The sequence below is a fragment of the Corvus hawaiiensis genome, chromosome 8, assembly GCF_020740725.1.
Source record: "Corvus hawaiiensis isolate bCorHaw1 chromosome 8, bCorHaw1.pri.cur, whole genome shotgun sequence".
In the NCBI taxonomy this organism is placed as follows: domain Eukaryota; kingdom Metazoa; phylum Chordata; class Aves; order Passeriformes; family Corvidae; genus Corvus; species Corvus hawaiiensis.
Window position 1 is genome coordinate 28,434,801 of NC_063220.1, and position 22,550 is coordinate 28,457,350.

The 22,550-nt window shown below is 41.6% G+C and overlaps 2 protein-coding genes across 14 annotated transcripts in view; one reads left to right on the forward strand and one right to left on the reverse strand.

Annotated features, from left to right (window-relative positions):
• LDB3 (LIM domain binding 3) overlaps positions 1 to 13,263 on the reverse strand; it is a 116,286-nt gene extending 103,023 nt beyond the window's left edge. For 9 of the 13 annotated variants that reach the window (XM_048311949.1, XM_048311948.1, XM_048311951.1 and 6 more), the window contains exon 1: positions 6,987 to 7,204. In XM_048311949.1, the coding sequence (XP_048167906.1) occupies positions 6,987 to 7,079 (93 nt within the window). In that variant the 5' untranslated portion in view covers positions 7,080 to 7,204. The other 4 variants (XM_048311939.1, XM_048311938.1, XM_048311942.1 and 1 more) reach the window with 4 other exon arrangements.
• A 267-nt stretch (positions 13,264 to 13,530) lies between these two features.
• The window catches only part of WAPL (WAPL cohesin release factor), a 139,018-nt gene continuing 129,998 nt past the window's right edge, over positions 13,531 to 22,550 (forward strand). The window contains exons 1-2 of the mRNA XM_048311930.1: positions 13,531 to 13,687; positions 19,883 to 20,010. The gene's annotated coding sequence lies outside the window, so the exon portion shown is untranslated. The remainder of the gene's footprint in view (positions 13,688 to 19,882; positions 20,011 to 22,550) is intronic.

Below are 22,550 nucleotides of genomic sequence, written 5' to 3' on the forward strand. Positions count from 1 at the left end.
GCTTAAACAAGCAAAAAAGGAATAGAACTCATTTGAGTTGTGGATCTGTTTCCTTAGGGTAAGAAACCCTTTCCTCCCTCCCCGATAAAACCACAAGAGCTACTGTTACTTCCGCTTGTGAACTCAGTTTTTCACCAGTCTTGAGTTTTTCATGAAGCTTCTCACAGCTAACACTATATACCTCCTGTTCAAGGGAAGAGTTGCATTTCCCTTTCTTTCACAGGAAAGAAAGCTGCAAAGTCACTTTATAACTGAGCTGGCAATTGCACAGATGTTATTCAGCCCAGTTATTTCACACACTGAGCTCTTTTCACAGATAATGCCACAGAAGTATTGATGATTCAGCTACAATCACACTCCAAATTAAAAAGCACTTAGGAGGTGAAATAAGAAAGGGCTTCAAGTTCGTGGGTTATGTATTTTGTGTCAGAACAGTCAGAGCAGCGGGTTTGACGATGTAACACCATTTAAACCAGAACTTCAGCTATTACAGGCCATTACTCACATTTATCTGGCCTATATTCTAACAGGGTGTTATGTTTCTCCTGAAATTCAGAACAGATAGAATTGAAGAACACAGCTTGAAATAGGTGATTTCTCTGCACACAGTTTCTGTGCAGAGCACATATACTCCTTATATACCCCTGACCTTCAGCAGTGGGCTTAGTATTTAGTGATTACTTCAATCACACAAACAGATAAGAGGGGCTGCCTTTATGTTCCAAGTACATACCTGATTTAAAGGAGAAATCATTTGACCAAGAGCTGCAGCTAGCTACACGTTCTTCCTGAAAGTTATTTTGCCAAGTACAATACATGCATTCAAATCACATTATGTTATCATGCTACAGTTTAAATAAAATGGTAAGAAAAGAAAAGCACTGTTCAACAAAAACACCCTTGAGTTTAAAGTTACAACAACAAACTTCATGGATTTTTCAGAATATTTTCTGCAAGGAAAGAAAACGCAAGCTTCTTACTTCTATCATGACTGTCTACACAGAAGGGAAAACTCACCTTGTGCTGGAACTGCTTTGGATAACAAAATTAGGTATTTGCTGAAATCAAACCTTCTCTTAAAGTGTTAGTGGCTCTGGTGAAACATCCACTGGGATTACTCCTCAGACCCGATACAGTATTTTTCGTCAAGACAGGAAATGTTGTCTACCTCAGAATAACTAATGCCTTACCTCTTAGAGCACCTGCACAGCCATATTTAAAACTCTGTTCTGTTTTATTCAGAGCAGGGACTTGAACTGCCTTCCCAGTATCCTGGGATTTTTTGATCTGCAGGTGCCAGAACTCATTTCTCTGGTCCAACAAGTATTATTTAAATGGAATGCAACTACAGAATATGCTCCCCCTCTCCTTGTCTGACATGACACTTGTGTTTGATGAGACATGGAACCTTATCATACAGATGCCCTGTACACTGAGTTGCCATTTATAGTACAGATGCTGTCTACTGGAACATCTCAAATAAGCAATACCAAATCAGGAGGTTGAAGAGTTACTTGTAGGGCTCAGGCTCACAGAAACACAATCATTTCCAATGTAGCTGTAAACATACCAGAACTGGCTTGCAAATTAGTTTGAAAGCAAACATACCACCTCAAATAAGTAGCACTCTCCTATGACACTGACAGATTTGCATATACAACAAATAATTGCAGGTAATAAAATTCAGAATGCTGTAACTTCAGAGGAGGTGACTGTTACTCAAGAAGTAACCAACAAATTAAATAGATTATCCCAAAGAAATGCTGAGGCCCACAGAATAGTTGTTTTATCAAAAAAATAGATAGTGAAGTTTCAGAGTGTTCTGAAAAGCTGGCCTGCAAGTATTTAATTTTCCTCTCACAAGGAACTATTTTGAGTTAAACTGTAAGAAGACCTGAAAAGCTGGCCTGCAAGTATTTAATTTTCCTCTCACAAGGAACTATTTTGAGTTAAACTGTAAGAAGACTGGAGGAATGTGAAACTGCTCAGGCATAAGAAATTACTACGGTTTATCTAGGCATAAGACAGTCGCTATACTAAATGGTTCACTCCCTTCTGAGAAGTTGAATCTGTCATTTGAGCTTTAAAGGAAAAAGGAAACATCTCTACTGAGTAAGAGTTGAAGAGGAAGACTCCTAGACTTCTAGAGGACACCAGATTTATCTGTTAGTTTTGTAGAATACCAACTATTATAAATACTAATCTATAGCTTTTGATATCGTGGAGGACTTCTTATTTGGAGATTTAAAAACCCTCTCAAAGCTGCTGTTGCAGCTGTAGGACAGCTACTCAGCAGTCTGATTCACCAAAGGTGGATGCTTAACAGATGATGTGGGATCAGCACTTCAAGAGAATTTGCTGAATTGATTCAGTTCAATACAGGTAAACTGCATTTTTCTGATTATGATTTATGCACAGCCCCACACAGCCATTCAAAGGACAGCTGCAGAATGCACAGAGCCTGACCCAGATCATCTGAGGTTTTCCTGCATTCGTGAACAGAAGAAAAAAGGTGAAGACAGACTGCCTTCACTCCTCAGTGGTCTGTTGTAAGGCACCGATATGCAATAGCCCACAGGAAATGAATACTCTCACATGGCTCCTCTAAAGCAAAGGCAGTGACAGCCAGAGGTTGGCATATGTATGCTAGGGAGTGGAGGAGGGACAGGAAGCAATCAGGAAGAGATGCTGATAAAAGCAAAGATCCTAACAACTGTGAGAAAAAACCTTCCTGCTCCTGCAGAAACAGACAGCAAAATGCTAGACCAGGGTTTTCCTCCATACTCAAAAAGCTGTTTCAGGCTGCTTGTAGCAGAGTGAGTATACAGATCAGCTAATTAAATTCTTTTTATAGCAGTGTTTGCTGTTTTCCCTCCCTGCACTTACATCATCATCAGATTTCAACCTTTTCATCACTTAATCAAATAAAGAAAAGTAGTTCTTTAATGTTTTTGTTTTGTTTAAACACTATCTCCTGTTTCAGGCTCCCTTTTGATTTGGAATCCAAGCAGCTGAAAAACCTCTCTATCAGGAAATACAAAACCGTATGGATAACTGCAGAATGAATATACCAGTTGTGAGTTACCACAGTGATTTAGGGAATATTTCCATTTCCACTACCTAGATGATGATAGTCCCTTCATACCTTCATTGCATCACCTGCAAGCCAGCCTGACTCACTAGAACAGTTTAGTGTTCAGAAATAAAGATTCAAAAACATATGAAGATGTTCAGAACATGGTTATTGCATCCAACCATGCACAACTGTACCATCTTAGGTAACACGGCAACTGAGCACTTAGATAATTAACTATGTCCAAAAGCCTTCTTACAGAGGATTAGGTTTATAAAATTAAGGAATTCTGCTTGCTTCCAGACAGTTCAAGCAGGAGGAGGAAATAAACAGCTTTGCTGCCCATGTCAATTTGGAAAGAGCAGATTTACATATATGATCACGCCACTGGTGATAGCGTTTAGCACTGCCAACGACCTGCAAGCCTCATTCATTTCAGCAGGGCTGACAGACGTTCAGCTTTACTAAGTCTGTCAATACTGTTTTCCTACCTCAGCTACCTGCTCATGACATCTCATGACAGAATTTGACAACTCGTGACAGAATTTTTCTAGTGGGTAGGATTGTCTACAGGGTGGGAACTGGAAAAAAAGGTTACAGATGATTTCCCAATGCTATTGTTAAAGGAGTGTGAAAGCTGCAGAGTGACCTTAACTCTTCCCTACTTGTTTTTGTTTCCTCTTTTCTTCTTCCCACCCCCTATGTTAGTCAGGCATTTATTTTTAGATAAAGAACAGATAAGTAGAACAATCCATTTCAGGGGAACACATCTTCACCTGTCACCCAGCTGACTGACTGTGACTCCTGTGCATTATGCTGTTGACTATTCAGCAGTGAGCTGATTACCTGGGCCTACCTAAATGGAAAAAAATACAGTGTCTCAGACACCATTTTGAAGATTTGTTGTGCCAAACAGCTCTGGGCAATTCCTTTCCTAGTCCACTGTGTTAAAAGCATTAGCAATCCCACAATCCTGAATCATGCTTTTGTCAGCAGGTTTCAAAGACCTTCAGGATTTCTCCCCCGCTCTCCAGGTAAAGTGCAAGATGGGTGGGAATTGTATAGGGCCGGCTGACAGAGTGCAGGTCAAGAGGTCCCCACTTTATGTCTATGTGTGGACTAACTTCATAATGGCACAATACTGGTGTCCTCTTTCAGAAGGGTCCTTGGAAACATGTTGGTCTAATACTGTAGATGGGATGAACAACCCTGGTGTGTTAGACTCTTTCCATCATCTTTCTCAGGAGCTTAGAGGCAATTCTCTTGCATCATGACAGAAGAGCACAGAGCCCTCATGAAAAAGGAGGAATCTTTCTGTTCTCTGTGGCCCACCCACAAACAGTCTAATTAATTGGGGGCAGTCAGAGCACAATGAAAATGTCTGCATGCAAACCCTGACTGCAGGCTTAGAGGGACATTGTGCACATGTAGCCAAAAGGGCCACGGCACATCTGGTATTAAAAGCAATTATAATACTCTTTAAGTTCAAGTATTTGGGGTTTAGGACTCATCTTGCACATAGAAAGTCTAATCTCATCTCAGGGCAGCTGTGGATCAAAACCAGTCCATAAATAGGTGTACAGCGTCTGCTAGCAACATTCAGAGCTGCGTACCCTTTCCAAGAGGGAGATCTTCCTCACAGTTATCTTCTCTCCTCTCCTCCCCACCAGGAATATCTTAAAAATGTAAGTACAGCTTCCCTTTTCCCACCACACTAAGACTGCAGTTATGGCTGAATTCATAGGTCAACTCACTTATGACTGCAAACTTCTGATTAACAGGAATATCTGATCTGTTTAGAGATACATTTATGTGATAGATGCGAAAGAAAAAAACCAGATTATAATCAAAAGTCATGTATTAAACTATGTTCCAATTAAAAACATCACAACCATCAGGCATAACTATCCCAGCTCCCTCTGAAAGAGACTATGTTAATTCCAGTATGTCTGCTTCTACCCTCATAAGGCAGGCTCTAAAATCCAATCCCATGCCAAAGCAGTAGTCCCAGCTAAAAACTGGGCCTTGCTGGGAAGGAGTTCAAGACATTTAACAGGGCTTTCTGACACTGCTAGGGCTGAAAATGCAGTCAACTGTATGAAGAGCTAATTCCTCCACACCTCTAGGAATTCAGCCGCTGCAGTTTCGCTTCTGCTCCTTCTATGCTCTCCAAAGCCCTATGAGAATCATGCAGCCTTTGGGCACAGTGCTTACACTTTCAGAGATTACAATCTGAGACAATGAGCTCTTTGGGAAACAACTGCCTTTTCGTTACTGATTGTCTCGTATACAGTGCAAGTGCCACAGCACTGGCCCATGACTGACAGACTCTAGGTATGACTGAATGACTTAGAAGAAAATAATCAACATCATACAGTGCAGGCTGCAAAGTGTCATGCAAATGCCTACAAAAATATAATGGCACCTCTCTGTACTTAGCTTGGGTGGGATGAGAAAAGAAATACCAACACTATTTACAGGAGCAAGATTAATCTGAGTTTATGAAGAGAGTTTATTTTTGTGGGCAGGGGGTATATTAGGTTGTCTTTTACTTGTTTGCTTTAAATAACACTGCCAGAACAGCCTTGTTTGCAATTACTATGCTGCTTCTACAAAAGGAGTTATGAAAAGTACATCTCCTCATCATAGGCCTTAGTATCAAGGTAAATGTGGCTCTGTCTTCCAAGACAGGAATAATGTGCATAAGAACAAGGGAGATCAGATGATACAGTTTCACAGGATGAATATGAAATAGCATAGCTAAGACTTCAGCAGCTCACCAACTGACTTTGAATCACATTTGTTGCAGAGATATAAATTTTGTACCCACAACTTAACAGACTGTATTTTTTCACTACCAAAAAACCAACATAGTTTTAAAAGCAGTGTAGGTGGCTTTTTTTTTTTTAATTATTATTTTTGCAGTGGAGCACACCTTTTGTTTGCATTCTACTTGTTTGTCTGATTAAATCATTCTGGTATTTCTCTTACATACTGTTATGTAAGTAACCTCTCTTGTCACTGTACTGCAAAGTCCTCTGCAGGTGATTTGTAGAGGAACCAAGACCTCTCTAGAAAGATCTGAACATTCTGGAGAAGATCTGGAAATGTCAGAAACAAGAAAAAAAGAGAAAGGAGCTACCAGAAATTACACAGAACTATCTTATAACAGAGAAGTAGGTAAAGGAAACACAAATTTCCTGAAACCAGACAATGTTAAAAAATATTTAAATAACTGAGCTAATTCAGATAATAGGAGTACTGAACTGCAACACTTTAAAATAACACTTCAAGGGGAAGATAAAAAAAAAGGCATCTAGGAAGTATATGGCTGTAATTGACAGCTACACCAGGTAATTAATTATTAAATCACATGCTGTTTGTCAGCTGCAAATGGAAGGCTTCTGCATAATTTAAGACAGTATTTTATGTACTATTGAGTCTTCTGCTTGACATGTCTAATTTTTATCTAATTTATTTACCCCATCACAAGAGGGGACACATTCCTGTCTTTGTTCAGTTTTAACACCTGACTTCGCGTATTTACATGTTTATTTTCTAGAAATATAATTCTGTATTCCCATTCAGAGTTGTTCTACTCCTTCCCCCAAACAGCACCAGTGAGGCCCCTACCAGCAGAAAAAGGGACAACAGTGTACAAAACAGAACTGGAGGCTTACTTAAAAGAGACACTATCATCATTCATAAAAACATACTAACCAGAACTGTCTTCCTGAGGCTTTATCAATGCCAGGTTGTACTTCAAACTGGTACATTTCAAGTTCACGTTATATTGTCTTTATTCACACCTAGGTGCAAAGATCCTCAATTCTGCTAGGCCAGGTCAAAGTGTACATACCACTGCTATTTTCCAACCCAAACAAGCTCAACGAGTTTTTTTTTGCACACTTACTCTGGAGATGGTCAAGGGCATGTTGAAGTCCTTGCCCCCTTGCAGTCGGAAGCCCCACGGTCCAGGTCCATTCAGAGTCACACTGTAAGCCATTTTGTACCGCTTTCACAGGCAGCAACAGGGCGCTGCAGGACAGAAGGATGGGGCAGACAGAAAAAGTGAAAAAACAGAATGAGAACAGGGAAGGGTTTTACATAATGAAAGCAGTTCTCTCTCTGCCTTGCCTGTTCAGTCGTGCTCTGATACCACCTAAGAATAGATGGGAGCTATAATGCAGATGCTGATATCCCAGCTGAGTAAGGCCCATAAAAGGTTTGTAACCAGACACCTACTATGCAAAGACTTCATGACTCAGAGGTCTAATATAGTCCCCAGGGAAGGGGACAGATCTTTCTAGACTCCTCAAGCCCCTCACGCTGCTCAGTTACTTTATGGACAAACCACACATTTTAATAAAACAAGCAAACAAAATCCCATGCTAAAATCCCAAGCACCCAAGTCTCTTCACTAACCTGTTAACAGCTACAAAGCCATTTTTAAATTCTGCTTCAGCACCTAAGTTTCTTGCACTGTGACATATAAAACAAGTTCCTTCTACATAGATCTTTCCATATGTAGCAGGAAAGGCACCAAGAAAGTGTTTACCTTCTTTTGCAATGGTTTGTTAAACTGAACAATGTACATACTACACGCATTTAGCATCACCAAAAAAAAATTTTCAAAATTTCATGATTGGCTCTTGGTTCCACAGCCCTTGCTTTCTCTAGGAAAAATTAACATTTATTCTTTCTGAATGCAGAAAGATGTATCACGGGATACTTCTAATCAGCATTTAATTTCTGTGACAAGAGCCTGGTTTCGCTACATACCTGTTTAGTCATTTCAGTACAAGTCTTCTAAAGGTGTGACACTTAAATGAAAGGCTAAGAATACAAATAGTTAGCTAACTGCTTCCTTAATTAATTCCTTGATTTTTTTCATAGCTTACATTCCAGTTCTTAGGTGTTCCATAAAACTATAACCCTTGTACAGTAATGCTGGATACCATTTGTGCCTTAGATTGGAAATTGCTAAAATACAGAGGGCATGAGGGAGGAAAGAAGCTGTTGGCAGAACTATAGATAAAAACCAAAAGTTTCTGCTCTCAGGGTAAAGCTACAAACATTAAAAAATGCTCACCCCTTTCAAGTCATTAATTTGTGCAGGACCTGCAGAACCCCTCTCCTGTCTCTTCACAGCATTTATCCTCCTTTATCTTCGGGTTAGAAAGAAATTGCCATTATATTAAAAAAGGGGAGAAAAAAGAATGGGTTCTACTTTGATAATCAAAAAGACAAGCAAACACACACAACGCACTAGAGTGAGGCAGCTCAGCTTGAACACTGATAATGGGTCACCCTGCCAACACCTACCTTAAAACATGATAAATATCTGATGACAAAACAGCAGAGAGCAAACACTACCGAGAACTCAGTCTTTATCTAAGGAGATGGCCGATAATTTCTCAAAGCCATGAAGCAATAAAAGTTTCTGTCTAGCATCCACAGTGCCAGAAAAGCTATTTGTACAAGGGAATAATTAATCTCTGCATAGGCACTAGACTAAACCATATAACCCTATCTTTTAGCCAGAGGTCCACATTAAACCACAGCAATTCACACAGATGTAAATAAAAGTTACACTAAGCTAGTAGAACTGGCCCCAACCAAAACTAAAGCAAATAGCAAGACACAGCTTGAGAAGAAAGTAGGGTTTTGATGTCTCACAAATACCTCAAAGGTACATTTACATTAAGAGTATTTATAATCTGTCCTCTCTGAGTCCAGAACCATTGATGCTTGGATGATGACTTTTGAGAAGACAAAACTGACTTGTTGGACTTAAAATGGCAGAGTTTCCTGGCCTGCCAGTTTATCTAGTACTGAATTTATTTTTTTGAAAGCCAGATGCACACACAGAAGTTTGAAGGTATACTCTCATTGTACTATTCCTTTTACTTTTCCTAGGAATTCGCTGCTGTTTTTAGTGCTCTTTCTTGGCTCCATTTCAAGGGTTCAGGAGAACAGAATAAAACCAGGAGTAAGATAAACCTAACAAGTCATTGCCTCATTACTAAAGACAGTTTCACATAAATAAGTATTAGAAGGAAGGTTACAGTTTTATGGGCTGTGAATTCTGTGCATGTTACCTTCCCATACCTAAATCTTCAGTCATTTGTGTAAAAAAAGGGGAGGGGGTATCAAACCCCAGAACAGAATAAAGCCACATAACAAACTGAACAGAGCTAAGCATTAAGAAACAGAGATGCTGCTTAATCAAACACTACGTGCTTCCGTCCTACTTTCACATCTATAACATGCCATTTGCTTATCAGTTAGGACATCTGAAAGGATCTGAGAGATCCTTCAGGTTGAGTCGTGTGCTAAGAAACCAGAGTGGGCATCTCATTAGGGGATCTGTCATTTGAATGAAATGTTAAACTGAGGTCACTTGTTCCTATTCCTTTGGTTTCCATCCTTGTCTGCACAAATGTTCAGCATAGCTTGGCATTTTTAAAAGGAAAGTGCAGAGGATATGCCAGTGCCCCGGCCAACATTCCCCTTCAACACATCAGCACCACAGCTCTTTCATGTGTCAGCATTATCACTACCAGGTGCAATTTGGAGAAAGAATACTCCAGTTTTCTCTCTCCAGACCTCCCTAAGTCCTTTCCCTCCTGTGTCTATGTCCCCTCTGCCTGCCTGAAGAAAACTCTGCTCCTAATAATGAAGTTAAAATGCTACAGGAAGCTCATGCTGTAGTCACAGCTCTATTTGTTAGGGATAGTCAGCACAGGTCTCACCTAAAGACTTTCAGTACAATCAGCCTCTAAATAAAAAAGCTGGTGATCCACCCAGACGGCCATTTCAGCCCTGCCCTGTGTTCAAAGGTGAGACATCAGTGCAGCAGGTATAGTGCCATCACAGCTAACAGCACAAACCTCAGCAAAACCTTCTGGGAAACCAGAGGCTGAAATAAACTGTGTATACATAACTGGCAATTTCCTTGTTTTTCAGAGGCTTGTGATGTTTAGATTAGGTTTTAAGTTGCTTTACATAACTGCCTGCTAGTCTGTTTCAAAAATAATTTTTATTTGCTCAGATAATACTATTTTGTTTCTCACAGTGTTCCTTCTTCCCTGCATTCTGTGGCTATGTCAAAATCTATGACTTGCTTAAAACTCCCTCTCTTCAGGGAGAAGCTATGCTGAGCACCAAGTCAGATGAGGTCACTGATGTAAGGGGTGACATTTAAACAAAAAACATATTCCAGGAGCAGGGTGACATTTTCTCTACACATACCAAATCAGAGGATTGTCCAGAGCTCACCAGGCATCCCCCCCTGCCCCCCAAGCTATTCCCAGCTGACTGATGGGAACAGTTGCGAGGAAGCTGGATGGGTACCAGGCAGAGGAGAGTGCCACCACCTCCAGCAAATGCCTCTGAGCCTGAGCAGAGCTGTCCTTCCACAACTCCAGCAGAGATGTTACACCAGCGGAAACAATTCACACGTGCTAGGAGACCATGCTGTGTGTATTACAGTGAACTGACTTTGGGAGAGCTACAACTGCGTGCTCGGGAGTGCACAGACATTAAGTGAATGAAATAAAAGCCTCTAGTGTCAGTACTAAATTAAGGTGGAAGGAAACAAGTAATGGAAATTCCAATTGTTAAGGCTGCTACTACTTCATGAAGCTGGCCACATTAGTCAGGGGTTATATTTTAGCTGCTGTGCTAGATGTACGGACAGGGGAGACTTGAATTACGGTTACTGCAGCGACAAGGTTGTATCATTTGGATCATCAAGGATTTCAGAAGCAGATTGCTTAAGAGTTTGACTTCTGAGCTGCAGTAGACTATGAATCTCTGGTACATAAAAAGATACATATAAGGTCATGGTTTTAATGTTTTATGTCTAGGCAAATGAGAGATTTGCACCGCACAGGAATAAACTATCATTTCCTCTTTAATAGAAAGATGTTCAACAAGCTGGATTGACTTTCCTTTAGAAAAAACAAACAAAAAGTCAACCAACCAACAAAGAAAGCCAAGCAAAAAGATTGTCTTTCTTTCAGTCTCCTTCACCTGAGGAACTGGCAGTACAAGAAGGCAGCATTCAGCTTTATGACAAACACACCCTTTTTGTCCCATGGATTCCTGCACTGTCCCCAGTACAATTATCTACAGTCCTTCAGAAGAGTGGGAAATCAAGGGGAATGGAGCCTTTGAAGAAACTACTCACTAGACACACACATGAAGAAAACCCAAGCTTTGAACCAGCTGTCCAATATACGCAATCCTAGAGTTTTCCAAAGTTTTGAATCAACCCAATGTTAAATACATTTCACATGAAATCAACAGGTCCATTTGGGGATTGATCATCATTGTCATCCACAGGACAAAATAGTACATATTTACTATACATTAGCTAAGCAGTGCTAAGAAATTTGAAATTGACACATTAGAGATGGAAAAAACTTTTATCTCTGAATTCCTAGCTTGCCAGTGACAAACTGAAAACACGAGTAATTACCAAGAGCAAAGATATTTTTTCCCCACAAATTTAGCACAAGTTCAATATTGCTCCCAAAGTAAGACTATTCTGCAAAAGAGCTCATTGCAATCTCCTTTCCTTCACTGCTGAACTCCGAACTAAGTTGACCTAATCCTACTTTACTTCCATGTACAGCTTTGTTTCACCTATTTATTAAAAATCCTTCCATTCTCACAGACCTTAGGATTTCTGAACTCCTGTTAGTCCCTTTATCATGTTGTCCTATGTCCTGATCTTTCTCAAGAAGCTAGATTTTTCACACTTGGCTTCACCACATTTTGCTTTGTCAATACCTTACTAAGACTGTGCTTCGGGGATTCCAGAAAAAGCCCATAATGTTGGGGTGATATGCTCAAGCAATAAAATGATAGATTATCTTCCTTGTCTATAATATAATGCCTTCAGAAATGCAGCTAAAATGTTTCCTGTTTGGCTGTTTGCTGCTGCCAGTATCACTTTACCAATTAACCCAATCTGCTATCTACACCTCCCTCTAGATCCTTCACCATAACTGTTTTCACCCTTACAAAAAAAACCCTGTATTTCACACTTTTTTCCTCTACTACATGGCCTTTTTTTTCCTGCACCGACCTCCTTTAACTACAATAAAAGATTTGGTATACAACACAGTTTAGTCAGAATTAAACTTTTAAAGAGCTGAAGATTTTTTTGGTAACTATGTTAAACTGGAAACCTGTGGAGAGACAGATTCACCATGAAAGGGAAGGGGAAGATACCCCTCCAGACTGTTTGTCAAGATTTAAGTGTATGTTACTAAGTTCTCATCTTACCAGCTTTTCAGTCATTGTTTTTAAAGACACTCCCTAAACCATGTAATATTTACGACTTCCACGGCACTTACCTACCCATAAGAAAATTTCTTCTTTTAAGGTAAAGAACACCTAAACATCTGTTGTTTTAAGCATGCCCTGTTTATAAATGTAACCACAGCACTTAGGTTACCAGCTTTAGGTGAGAAAAACGAGTCAACAGCAGCAAGCTGCATTAAAACGCAGGGCTCAGTTTCTAATACATGGACTTGAGGTAGAAAAAGAAATCTGCAAAATGTATTGCTGTTCAGTTTTCCTTGTTATTCTCCAACTCTGGGCTGAAACCAGGAAAGTTTACAGCAATCCTGTGACTACTGTAATTTGTGCCTTTCTGCAGGGGAGCCTAATTGACTGTTTGGCCTAAGGAAAGGGAAAACAGTGAACGAAAAAATCCAAACAATCCCAAAGACAACACCGTCAGCTCCACAGAGACCAAGGGCTGAGCTCTGACATCGAGGTCACAAGACCTCTTACGGCGCAGGCTTTGCCTCCTCACTGCCCGAGGTCTGGCACAGCGCGGGGAGCGCACAGCGAGGCTTACGAGAAGGATCTTGTGCAGTCAGTGTAATTTGGCCATCACAGATTCCTCTGGGATCACCACAGCACACTGATGTAGCGGTGCGCCCATAAGAACAAGGGTGCAAGATAACTAAGCAGCCTCCCAAAAGTTACACTTCAGCCTCGCCTACTTACTTCTGCCTTCCCAGTAAGGGCTCTCCAGGGTTAAACTTTCCACTACAGACACGCTGTAGCCGCGGCGCGACTCACCTTGCCCGCTCGCAGTGTCTCGCTCAGCGATACCTCGGGGCCGAGCAGCCGCCCCGCGCCCCCTCCGGCCGCGCAGCGCTGCCCGGGCCGCGCCGGGTGGGTCCCGCCCTCGCGGGAGCCGCGGCTACCGCACCCACGGACATCGCCCCCGCAGCCAGAGGGCGGCCGCGACCGGGGCCGAGGGGAGCGCTGAGGCACCCACCCGCCCCGGTAGCGAGAGAAGAGCCGCTGCCCCGCAGGTGCAAGCCTTTAAGCACCCGGGCTGCCGGGAGCACCGCGCTGAGGGAGGCGGCCGCTCCCCGTCCCGCCGCGAGGGGGCGCTGGGCGGGCGAGGCGGCGCGGGAGGGGATTTGCCTCAAGCGGTGGCGCAGGGACCGATCCGCAAGAAGCCGCTGCCGGCGGCGTGTAAATATCCGAGTTTGGGCCGAGATCACCTCGGGGCCGCGGTGGCAGAGCGGGAAGGTGACACAGAGCTGTGGGGAACGGTTCGGCCGAGCGCCGGGGCAGCAGGTATCCCGGGGGGCGGGCGTTCCGCGTCTGAGCCCTCAGGGAAGGATGCGAGGGATGAAATGGCGGCGGGAGCGGGGGGGCTGCGCCCGCGGGTGGGACCAGGAACGCTGTGGAAGGCGGCGAGGGCGGCCGGGAGGGGCTGCTGTCCTGCCCAAGTTTAGCAAAAGCTCTCGAGCTTGTGCGTTTATGCTGTGCGGGCTTGGAGCCCGCAGCCTTCAGCCCCTTCGCTCGCCGCCGCAACACGAGCGGGAACAGTGGTTTCATTCACTGACCCGTAGGAAAAGTGGAAGCAAGGTTGTTTTCCCCCACTGATTCACTGGTGTGGATAAGCAATGGTCGTTTTAATTAAGTGCAAAAGTTAAAACGACGTCCCGAGAGGAGACAAAGGGTTTGGAAGACAAAAAATGCAGAACGAACAATTTAATTGCCCACCAGGATACTGATTCTGAGATGATTTAAGAGATTGAGCCTTGTGGTGCCTTCACATAGTCCTGCTGAGTACTGTCAAGGACCAGGCAGCCCGCTCCATACATCCCTCTGTTCAGCAGTTCTGTTTGGTTTGCTTTTTTGGCTTTTTATGTTATGCCCCGAAAGTATCCTGCAGAAAGTCAGCTGTTTTCTCAGTACAATGACAGAGCCACTGCTTTATGAGTTTGTTAAAAAAAAATAGAAAAGCCTGTTCCCAAGCGTTGAACCGCTGGAAACTCGTGCGGTGCCCCGTGGCATCGGAGCCCCCTGGGATTTGCCCAGGAGCGCGGATGTCCCGGGCTGGGAAGGCCCCGGTGGCCCCGTGCCGTGCTCCGCAGCGGAGCGCGCTGTGCCGAGGGGCCGCTCCCGGTCAGCACCAGGGACAGGGCGGCGGCGCGGGCGGCACCGGCCTCGCTGTCCGGGCCCCGGGGCAAAACCCCGCAGTGAGGGGCCGAAAGCGCCTCCCGGGCCGGGATAAACACAGCAACGGAATCCCTGGAACGCACAACCCTTTTGAGAACTTCCTCAGCTCCAGCCTGATTAAAAGGATCGCAGTTCAGGTTTAGTTTCTTGCCTTATGGAACCTCAAGTCTCTTTACACTTCAAGTACTGAATGTGGTACACATCAAATGGGCTCTTTTGGTCCAATACACAGGATGCACAGACAAGGCCAAGAAAAATTGATCTCAATTATATCTGTATTTATATTTGGCCAAAATTCATATTCATATGCATTGTGACTTAATGGTAGTTGCAAAAATATTCCACTGACAAGTTACCTTATATGCCCAAAGGAAACATTTTGCATCTTGTGATGAGGTGAGCAACCTGATAAAGTAGCTTAGTTAGTGATTTAGGCTGGAAAACATGATCCAGATGGTGCGAAATTATGTTTATTTCATGATGTTCTGTTAGATTATCCCATTCTGTGTGTGATAGAAAAAATCATACTTAGATTTAAGGACTTACACCTGAACTTTTCCAAGGCCTGCAATAACCTGATTTTCTGCTCCCTGGTAAAAGTATCAGCAAGGATGACTGGGAATTGGCCAATAATCCTGTTCTGATAAGTGGTAGATCAGACTTTGTTTTTGTTTGAAACAGGATGAAATACACTAGCTTGTATGTTTCTCAATAGGTCACTCAAGGCCAGGGAACTTGAAAGTATGGGAGCTCTACCTGCTCAGCACTCTCTAAGAGAGCCTGCAGGCTTATTCCCAGAAATTTGTGCCTGTCGTTCGGAGGGACAAAATCCTCTGTCCCGTTTTTCTAGAAAGCAGTAGTGACAGTATTAAACTTGTATTTTAAATCATGGTTCAGAAGTATGTTGCTTACCTACCAATGGCCTTGGAATAGTTCCCCGAAACACCTTCAGGGTCACCACTTCGTACAAAAAGCTGAGCACTGTGACTACACTGGCTAGGCCATCTTGTGCAAACAATCCTATTTGCTTTCTGCAAAGTAGCTTAATGATAGATTTAGCTGTCTGTTTTCCTCAGTGACTCACTCAGTGTGATTTGCCTTTGACCCATGAGTTTCATTCCAGCCTGGGCAATTTCCTTTACTGGAAAATTCAGATAGTTCTGTTAAGGGCTAATTTTCTGCAAGTCTTTCTCCTAGTCCTCTATCTTTTCTTCTAATCACAATCTGATCTCCCAAACTGTTTCATCAGCTGTTCAGCCTCAGATCAGTCTCAGAAACATTGTTTTCCTTGTAAATAGGCCCCTCATTTTTCATAAACTTCTGCCGTGTGTCTTCATTAGGGTTATGAGGTACTTTAGTAAGCTGTCTGCACAGTTTATTTGCAGTAATTTTAAACTGAAGGTGCGACCACCATGGATGGAAACTTAAAAAAATGATTGCTACCCAACAAGGCTGGCCTCCTCAGCTACTGAGGGGCTCCTCACTAATGATGATAGGAAAATTAACAAGTAAAGTGCAGACACTGCAGCACAAAGTATGGATGTTGCTTTCTCCTGGGATAATGCTTTTGACATCTCATCTCATCTCACTCCCTGCCCAGCCGAAGGAGTTCTGAGTTCAGAAATAAACAAGTGATGAGTGTGGCTTTCTGAAAGCCTCTATGGAGGAACAAGTAACTGGGAAGAAGATACTGCCTTTGGTTTGGATGGGCTGTGTAGGTGTTATTTCTCTGTGGCAACACTGATGTGACTGTTCAGACAGGAGTGCTAACATTCAGAGGAGTGCAGATCTGGCCTGCTTCTGCACTGTCATTTACCCAGACTGTAACAGCTCCAGTAAATGAGGTTGTTCCATTTGTGATTGCTTAGCTGGAACACAATTTTCCTAGTCCTTTGCACATGCTGTATAAGGGGGCAGGAGAGTCAGTGGTTTGTTCCTTCTGTCACTGGCAAATAAATGGGCAATTTGCAAAACAACTCACAATTTTCACTTCCCTTCTGATAAAAGACTGGGAGGAATTTCTTTAAAATTAGGACTATAGATACGTCCAGTTAATGGTCTGATTCGTATGGGATTGTGTTCTGCCACTGGCAAAAAAGCTGCCAAAGGAATCTAATTCTTTGGATATCCACAATTATTTTGTTTTGCAGAAATTTTACAAAAAATCTTAGGAACATGTAGCAAGCACAGCTCAGATGAAGATCATATTTTTAGTGACTCTCCTTTAGTAATTTTACCCTTATAAGATAGAGGTTCATCATTCCCATTTTCAGTCTTATCTTAATTTTGGAGGCTTCCTAGTGTTGCCCATATACAAGAGCAAACAAACATGCAAACAAAGTAATCGAAAGGTGAAGCTGTTACATAGAGTTCAATAGGACATTGTGAATTGCAATTCTAGAGTGTTGCTCAAACATAAAAAAAGAAGGCTGTCCACATGGCAACCTCCTTGGACTATTCCTGTCATTTCCCTGAGCTATATTATTAGCATAACATTCCTGGTACAGGATGAAAACACAGTCATGGCAGTAGGTAATTCAGGAGGGACTGTCAGCAGCATGAAATGCTGCTTGACTTATAACCCGCGCCACTTTCATGCTAAATTTGGGCTAATCTGGCCCCAAAATGTCAGCACAAAAATCTTGTGCACTGATTTTAGACAGAAGAAAAGCTGGAATTCTCTTAAAAAATAATATTTTCAGTTAGTTTGGCTAAATAAATGTCAGCCTCTTAATTCTCACTGTTTAAATATTCATTTGTAAATGCAGGCTCTTTTTATAAAGGGAAAAGTGAATCTCTTCCCACTTTTTTCCCCCGTGGTATCTCTCTGCATCTCTCCATTGAAGATTGACTAACCCATCATTGCATCTTTGTTACAACAGGCACTGTTAATCTTCTGTTTGAGTATGTAAAACCTTCCTGAATGTGCCTTGCAGCACTCCAAGAGTAAATGATACAGCCTTTTACAGATAATCTTGGGTACTGCACTAAATTGAATTGCCCAATTCACAGAAGGAGTTAATGCCATACTCTGACTCAGAACTGACTACCTTTGATATTTACCACAAAGCAGTGTCAGCTGAGTACCAGTCTTTTTCATTTTGGTTACTTGGTGCCTTGATCTGATGATTTGTTCAGTTGAGCCCATTGATTTATTGAAGCAGTTTTCACTGGGACATATGAAGACTGGGATAATCTTTGCTTAGGAAACTGTGAGCTGAGTTTAACTTAGCTGCTGCTGGAGCCTGAGTGCCATATGTTTTTCTTCAAAGGGAAGCATCTTGGTGCCCAGCCTTGAAGAAAGATCTTGATGGTCAGGTGCTAAATTTACAGCTCACTATTCGGTAACTGAGCAATCAGCTCCATCCTTGCACAATGTTTTCATGCAGTAAGTAGAATGAAGGACTAGTAAAGGCACACCATGTCAAAAAAATGTTCCAGAGCACATCTGTACAATCACAATAAGTAAAATAAATCAATTTATTTTGTAGCTTTATTGGCAGTTTCAGTAATTCAAAGTTTGTTTAGGGTCAGCCAAGCTTTCCAACTGAGTTTCAGTGGGCTAGGGGAGGACAAGTGGGATACAAATTCCAGATCCTATTGTATAAGTAACCTGTTTTAATTCCCCCATTGTTTCAGACAGTGCATGAGTTAACAAGAATAGAGCTCCCAGACAAGTCAACAGGAATGTCTTATTCTTTATTCCATTTTTATTATTTTGGTCCTCACCCCATTCCTTTACAGGCTGGATATGAGTTGTAAAGGGGAAGGAATAAAAGTTTCAGTGATGAGCTTTTTTCTTCTTATGAGCACTTTCAAGTTTAGATCAAGTAAACTAGTAACAGTCAAATTTTATTGAAGTCAAATAATTCTGCTGGAACCAAGCCACTAGCTCTTGGAAGGAGGAAGCAGAGAAAGACAAGTGCCTGCAAGTTAGTCATATGTTGAAACAGAAACATTGTGGGGTCCTGTTGACTTGTCAAATCAACCAACATTTTGAGTGTAATTTGGTGTAACTTGCACTGTATATGTAATAGCTGTGAGTGTTGCATTTGGGACTTCCAAAGATTTTCAGTTGCTGAAGTTCAATTGAATGTCCTTCAACTATCAGAATCATTTCTCAAATCTCTGTCTCCAGTCCTGAGAGATGCAAAAGTGGAGAATAAATACTAGTATTGTGAAAATCTTAAGCAAGTAGTCACAAAGACACAATGTTCTTAGTAGGGGATATTGCTTTACTGCCTCTGGACTTTTTGGTTTTTAACTGAAAAATTCAGAACTGATTTATGATCCCCATGAAATTGTCTAATTGCCATGATTTTCTGTTCAGAGAACTCCCCTTAAGTAGTGGATGAGAAACTCAGTTTCCATCAGGATCCACCTTGTATGGCTGAATTCTCTGAATCCTTTTGCTGTAAGTTTTTACTGGTATCATGCCATTCCTACTTCTATGGCTGTTCTGGTAACACATCTGGCCTTGACTATCTTTTGGCAAAAGAAATGCCCTGATCCTAAACGCCAGATCCTGGGTTTCCCAGAAATGGCTTCCAGTGTTGCTGGACAGTCAGCTGTGTTATTTTGAAAACTCCTGGAGTAATTTTATTTTTGAAAGCTGGAATTCAGGCAGCTCACACTGTTGCCATGTTCATGAGCTGCTCTAATATGTAATTGTCTTTGTACTGTGACCCAGTGAAAATGGAGCAGGTTCAGCTGTGATGGGACTCTTTCTATTTCAGGAAACAGCACAATGAAGGGAAGCTGCAAGATGCAGCTCTGTAATATGTGCTGTGGCCTCCTTAGCCCTGTCTCTGGAATCATTATGGTCTGGCTCCTGCATGTGAGGAAAATCAAGGATTCAGTGAAAGGAGCAAGGAGAAATCTGGCACAAGATGGTAACTCTGAGTCCCTTTTCTGGCCCACAAACAGAAAGAGAATATGCCTGTTTCATATGAAGTTACTGTTTTCCAACAGTTTTGGATTCCCTACTTTATTTGCGGACAGTTTATTTTGATGCAGTGCTAATGGGTATCCTGAGTTGTGTTTTCTTACTTGCTTCCTTTGCCTTTGGTCATAGTCTACCATGACAGTTTGGGCTAAAACAAGAATTAAAGTAAGTGTGATTTGTTGAAATGCAGTTTCACATCATATTTCATGGAATTTACATGGTTTTAATTCCTTCAGGTGAAAAAAATGGTATCTACAGCGCCTAAAGAGAGCAGCTCTTTCTGTGTGAAACTTACTTCTCATCTAACTGAACATAATGATCCTGAACCTGAAAGACTGGTGTGGCTTTTTGTTTTTCAGAGGAATGATTTTCAAAAGGAATCCATGCAGTGAATGTGATGAACCACCACACTGCCTGATGCTACTACCCCAACTCTGTCCTTCATCAGATTAAGTTCTCTTCTTACTTCACTGAGCAGCAGCAGAAAGTGAGTTTTAACAAGTGCATCTGGAAAATAGCACTTTGAATAAGATCTGTCAGTATACACTAAGGGTTCTGCCATGTCCTTCTGTTACTCAGACACTTAAGCTGAGGACAGCAGCATCAAAAGGATTCATATTTTTAAATCACAGTTGGAGGGTTATTATAAGCCCAGACTCCATCTGTTTTCATGTTAAGGTGGAACCATAAATAGGTCTTTAAAAGCCAGGAGGGAGCTGTGTTTAATTAATGCTGGTTTTGCCACCTGAGGGCATTGGGGCTGCTTGGAAGGGGGTACTAGAAGTGTGAAATACTGAAAACTAGAAGAAGATGGTGATACTGCTGGGAGGGCTTGAAAGCAGGACTGTCCATGGGATGTGTGTCAAGGAACACTCGACTGCAGGACCTGCCATGTAGAAGGGGGCTGAGTCCTGATCAGGAGATCAGGGTTTGAGAGGAAAGTGAGGTGAGGAACAGCTATTTCATAGCAGCTTTATGGAAAGGGTAAGCAAGGGCCTTCCCTCTGACCCTGTGGGTTAACTAGAGAAGAGTTGACTGTTCCCTCATTGCTGGAAGTAGGGAAAATGAGAAGAATCTCTAAGAGATGTGGACTGAGCTGAGCAGGATTTCTGCAGTCTGCACAACAGGATGAAGGTGAGCAGTCACACTGGGAAAGAACTTGTAGATTCAGATCTGAAACTTTTTTCAAAAAAAGAGAAAACCAATTTTACTTAGTTTGTTTTCAAACCTCTCTTTCTCGTTTTCCTTTTTTTAAAAGGTAAACTTGCATAGCATATCTAATACGGACAAATAAGGGAAGGGGTATTACTGAAAACACTGTCGTGTGTTCTATTCTGTGGTTATGTGTTTACAGCTATGACCAGTCAGTGTAGTGTATGTTAATACTGCCAGAACTCTGATGAGAGCTGGTTTCCTCGAACTCACAGGTCAGCACTGGACAGTTACCTTGGAGAATCTGGCATGCTGTGATAACAGCCACATGCTCCAGCCACTAGAAATTCTTCTATAAGCTTTTAAGAGTATAGTCTTATTCTTGCCTTCTTTCCTTTCTTTCATGGCTGAGCCTTACTATGTTCTTAACAGTTCTTGGAGTTCAAGCTTTGATGAATTGCCCTATTTTAAATCCTTTGATATTAATGGAGCTCTTTTGTGCATGAAAGTAGAAGTTGGTCCTGAAAGCATAGCTCATGTCTGGACAGGGCAGAAACAACAATCTGATGTTCAGAGCAGGCTAAACTATACAGTGTTCTCTTATTTTCATTCTAGGCAATAGTCAGGAAAGTTTGTGGAAACTTTGTATGTTTGATTTTGTAGTGCTTCATACTGTTTATTTTGCCCTTGTTTCCTGGATGACACTGCTAGTCAAGGATTCCCTTCTTCCATGAACGATTTCTGCCCCACAAATTCTAGAGCAGAAAACCCTAAAAATTATTCTACCACCTGTTTGACTTTGCTCACTTCAAGGGAAAAACATATATATTTCATGTAGGGCTTTTGATCAAAAACATGTACACAATTGCATGCTACAAATTTTTCTTAGTTACGACTTACCAATAAAATGCCTGATTCTACTTCACTCATGTTACCTGTAAACAATGTCTGTGTGGTGGGGATCTGTAAATTATTTCTGATGAGAAAAATAATGACTATGCACCCTTTATCCGCTTCAGTAACAATCTCTGTCTTTCATATGTAACAGTGTAGTTTAGATGTTTTGATAACAGTACAGCAAAGGAAGAAAACGTGAATAAAAGAAATGGAAAAAAAAATTGTATTTCCAGTTGTGAGTCTTGGAACAAACTGTAAAAGCTAGTTGAGAGTAGCCACATGATGATGAAGAGAATATTATCTCTATTTCACAGGCAGAAATACTGAGATATGAGAAGATTAGGTAATTTTCCCAAGGTCACACCGACAACATGGAAAAAAGAGAAAATAGAATCTTGAACTTCTGATTCAAACTTTTATTATTTTTTTCAGGACTGTCATTCCTCCTCTTAGTAAGGGTTTGCTATACCAAAGTGCTTGCTGGTTTCTACATCAAATCAAATTTGCAGCTCAGCTCACTTATCAGTATTAACCTTGGCTTTAAAGAATCTGAAACTTAGAAAAAATATTAATGTAAAGTTCCATGGAGTTAGCAGCAAATACTAGTATGGAAAAATATTTTTAAAATTCAGTAACTTTTAGTACTGACCTAACATACCCTTAAGTCCTTCATTTCACTTGTGTGTCCTGAGGGGTTGTGTAAATATTTATGCATATGATTTACTTTAGGCATCTGAAAAACTTAATAAGAAAGCAGTTTTACCAGTTTTACAGCAAAGGGCGCATCTGGGTGTGTGTAATACATTTTTTGAAGTACTGGGGCTTTTGAAGGAAATGCTGTTACATTTGAGGTACAGTCACTTTCTTTGTAACCTTTCAGGCATAGCACTGTGTGGAAGGGTATAGATCCTCCTTTCTATTTTTCCAGTCAGTGGAACACATTGTAGCAATTTTAAGTATGCCCATAAGTGTCCCACA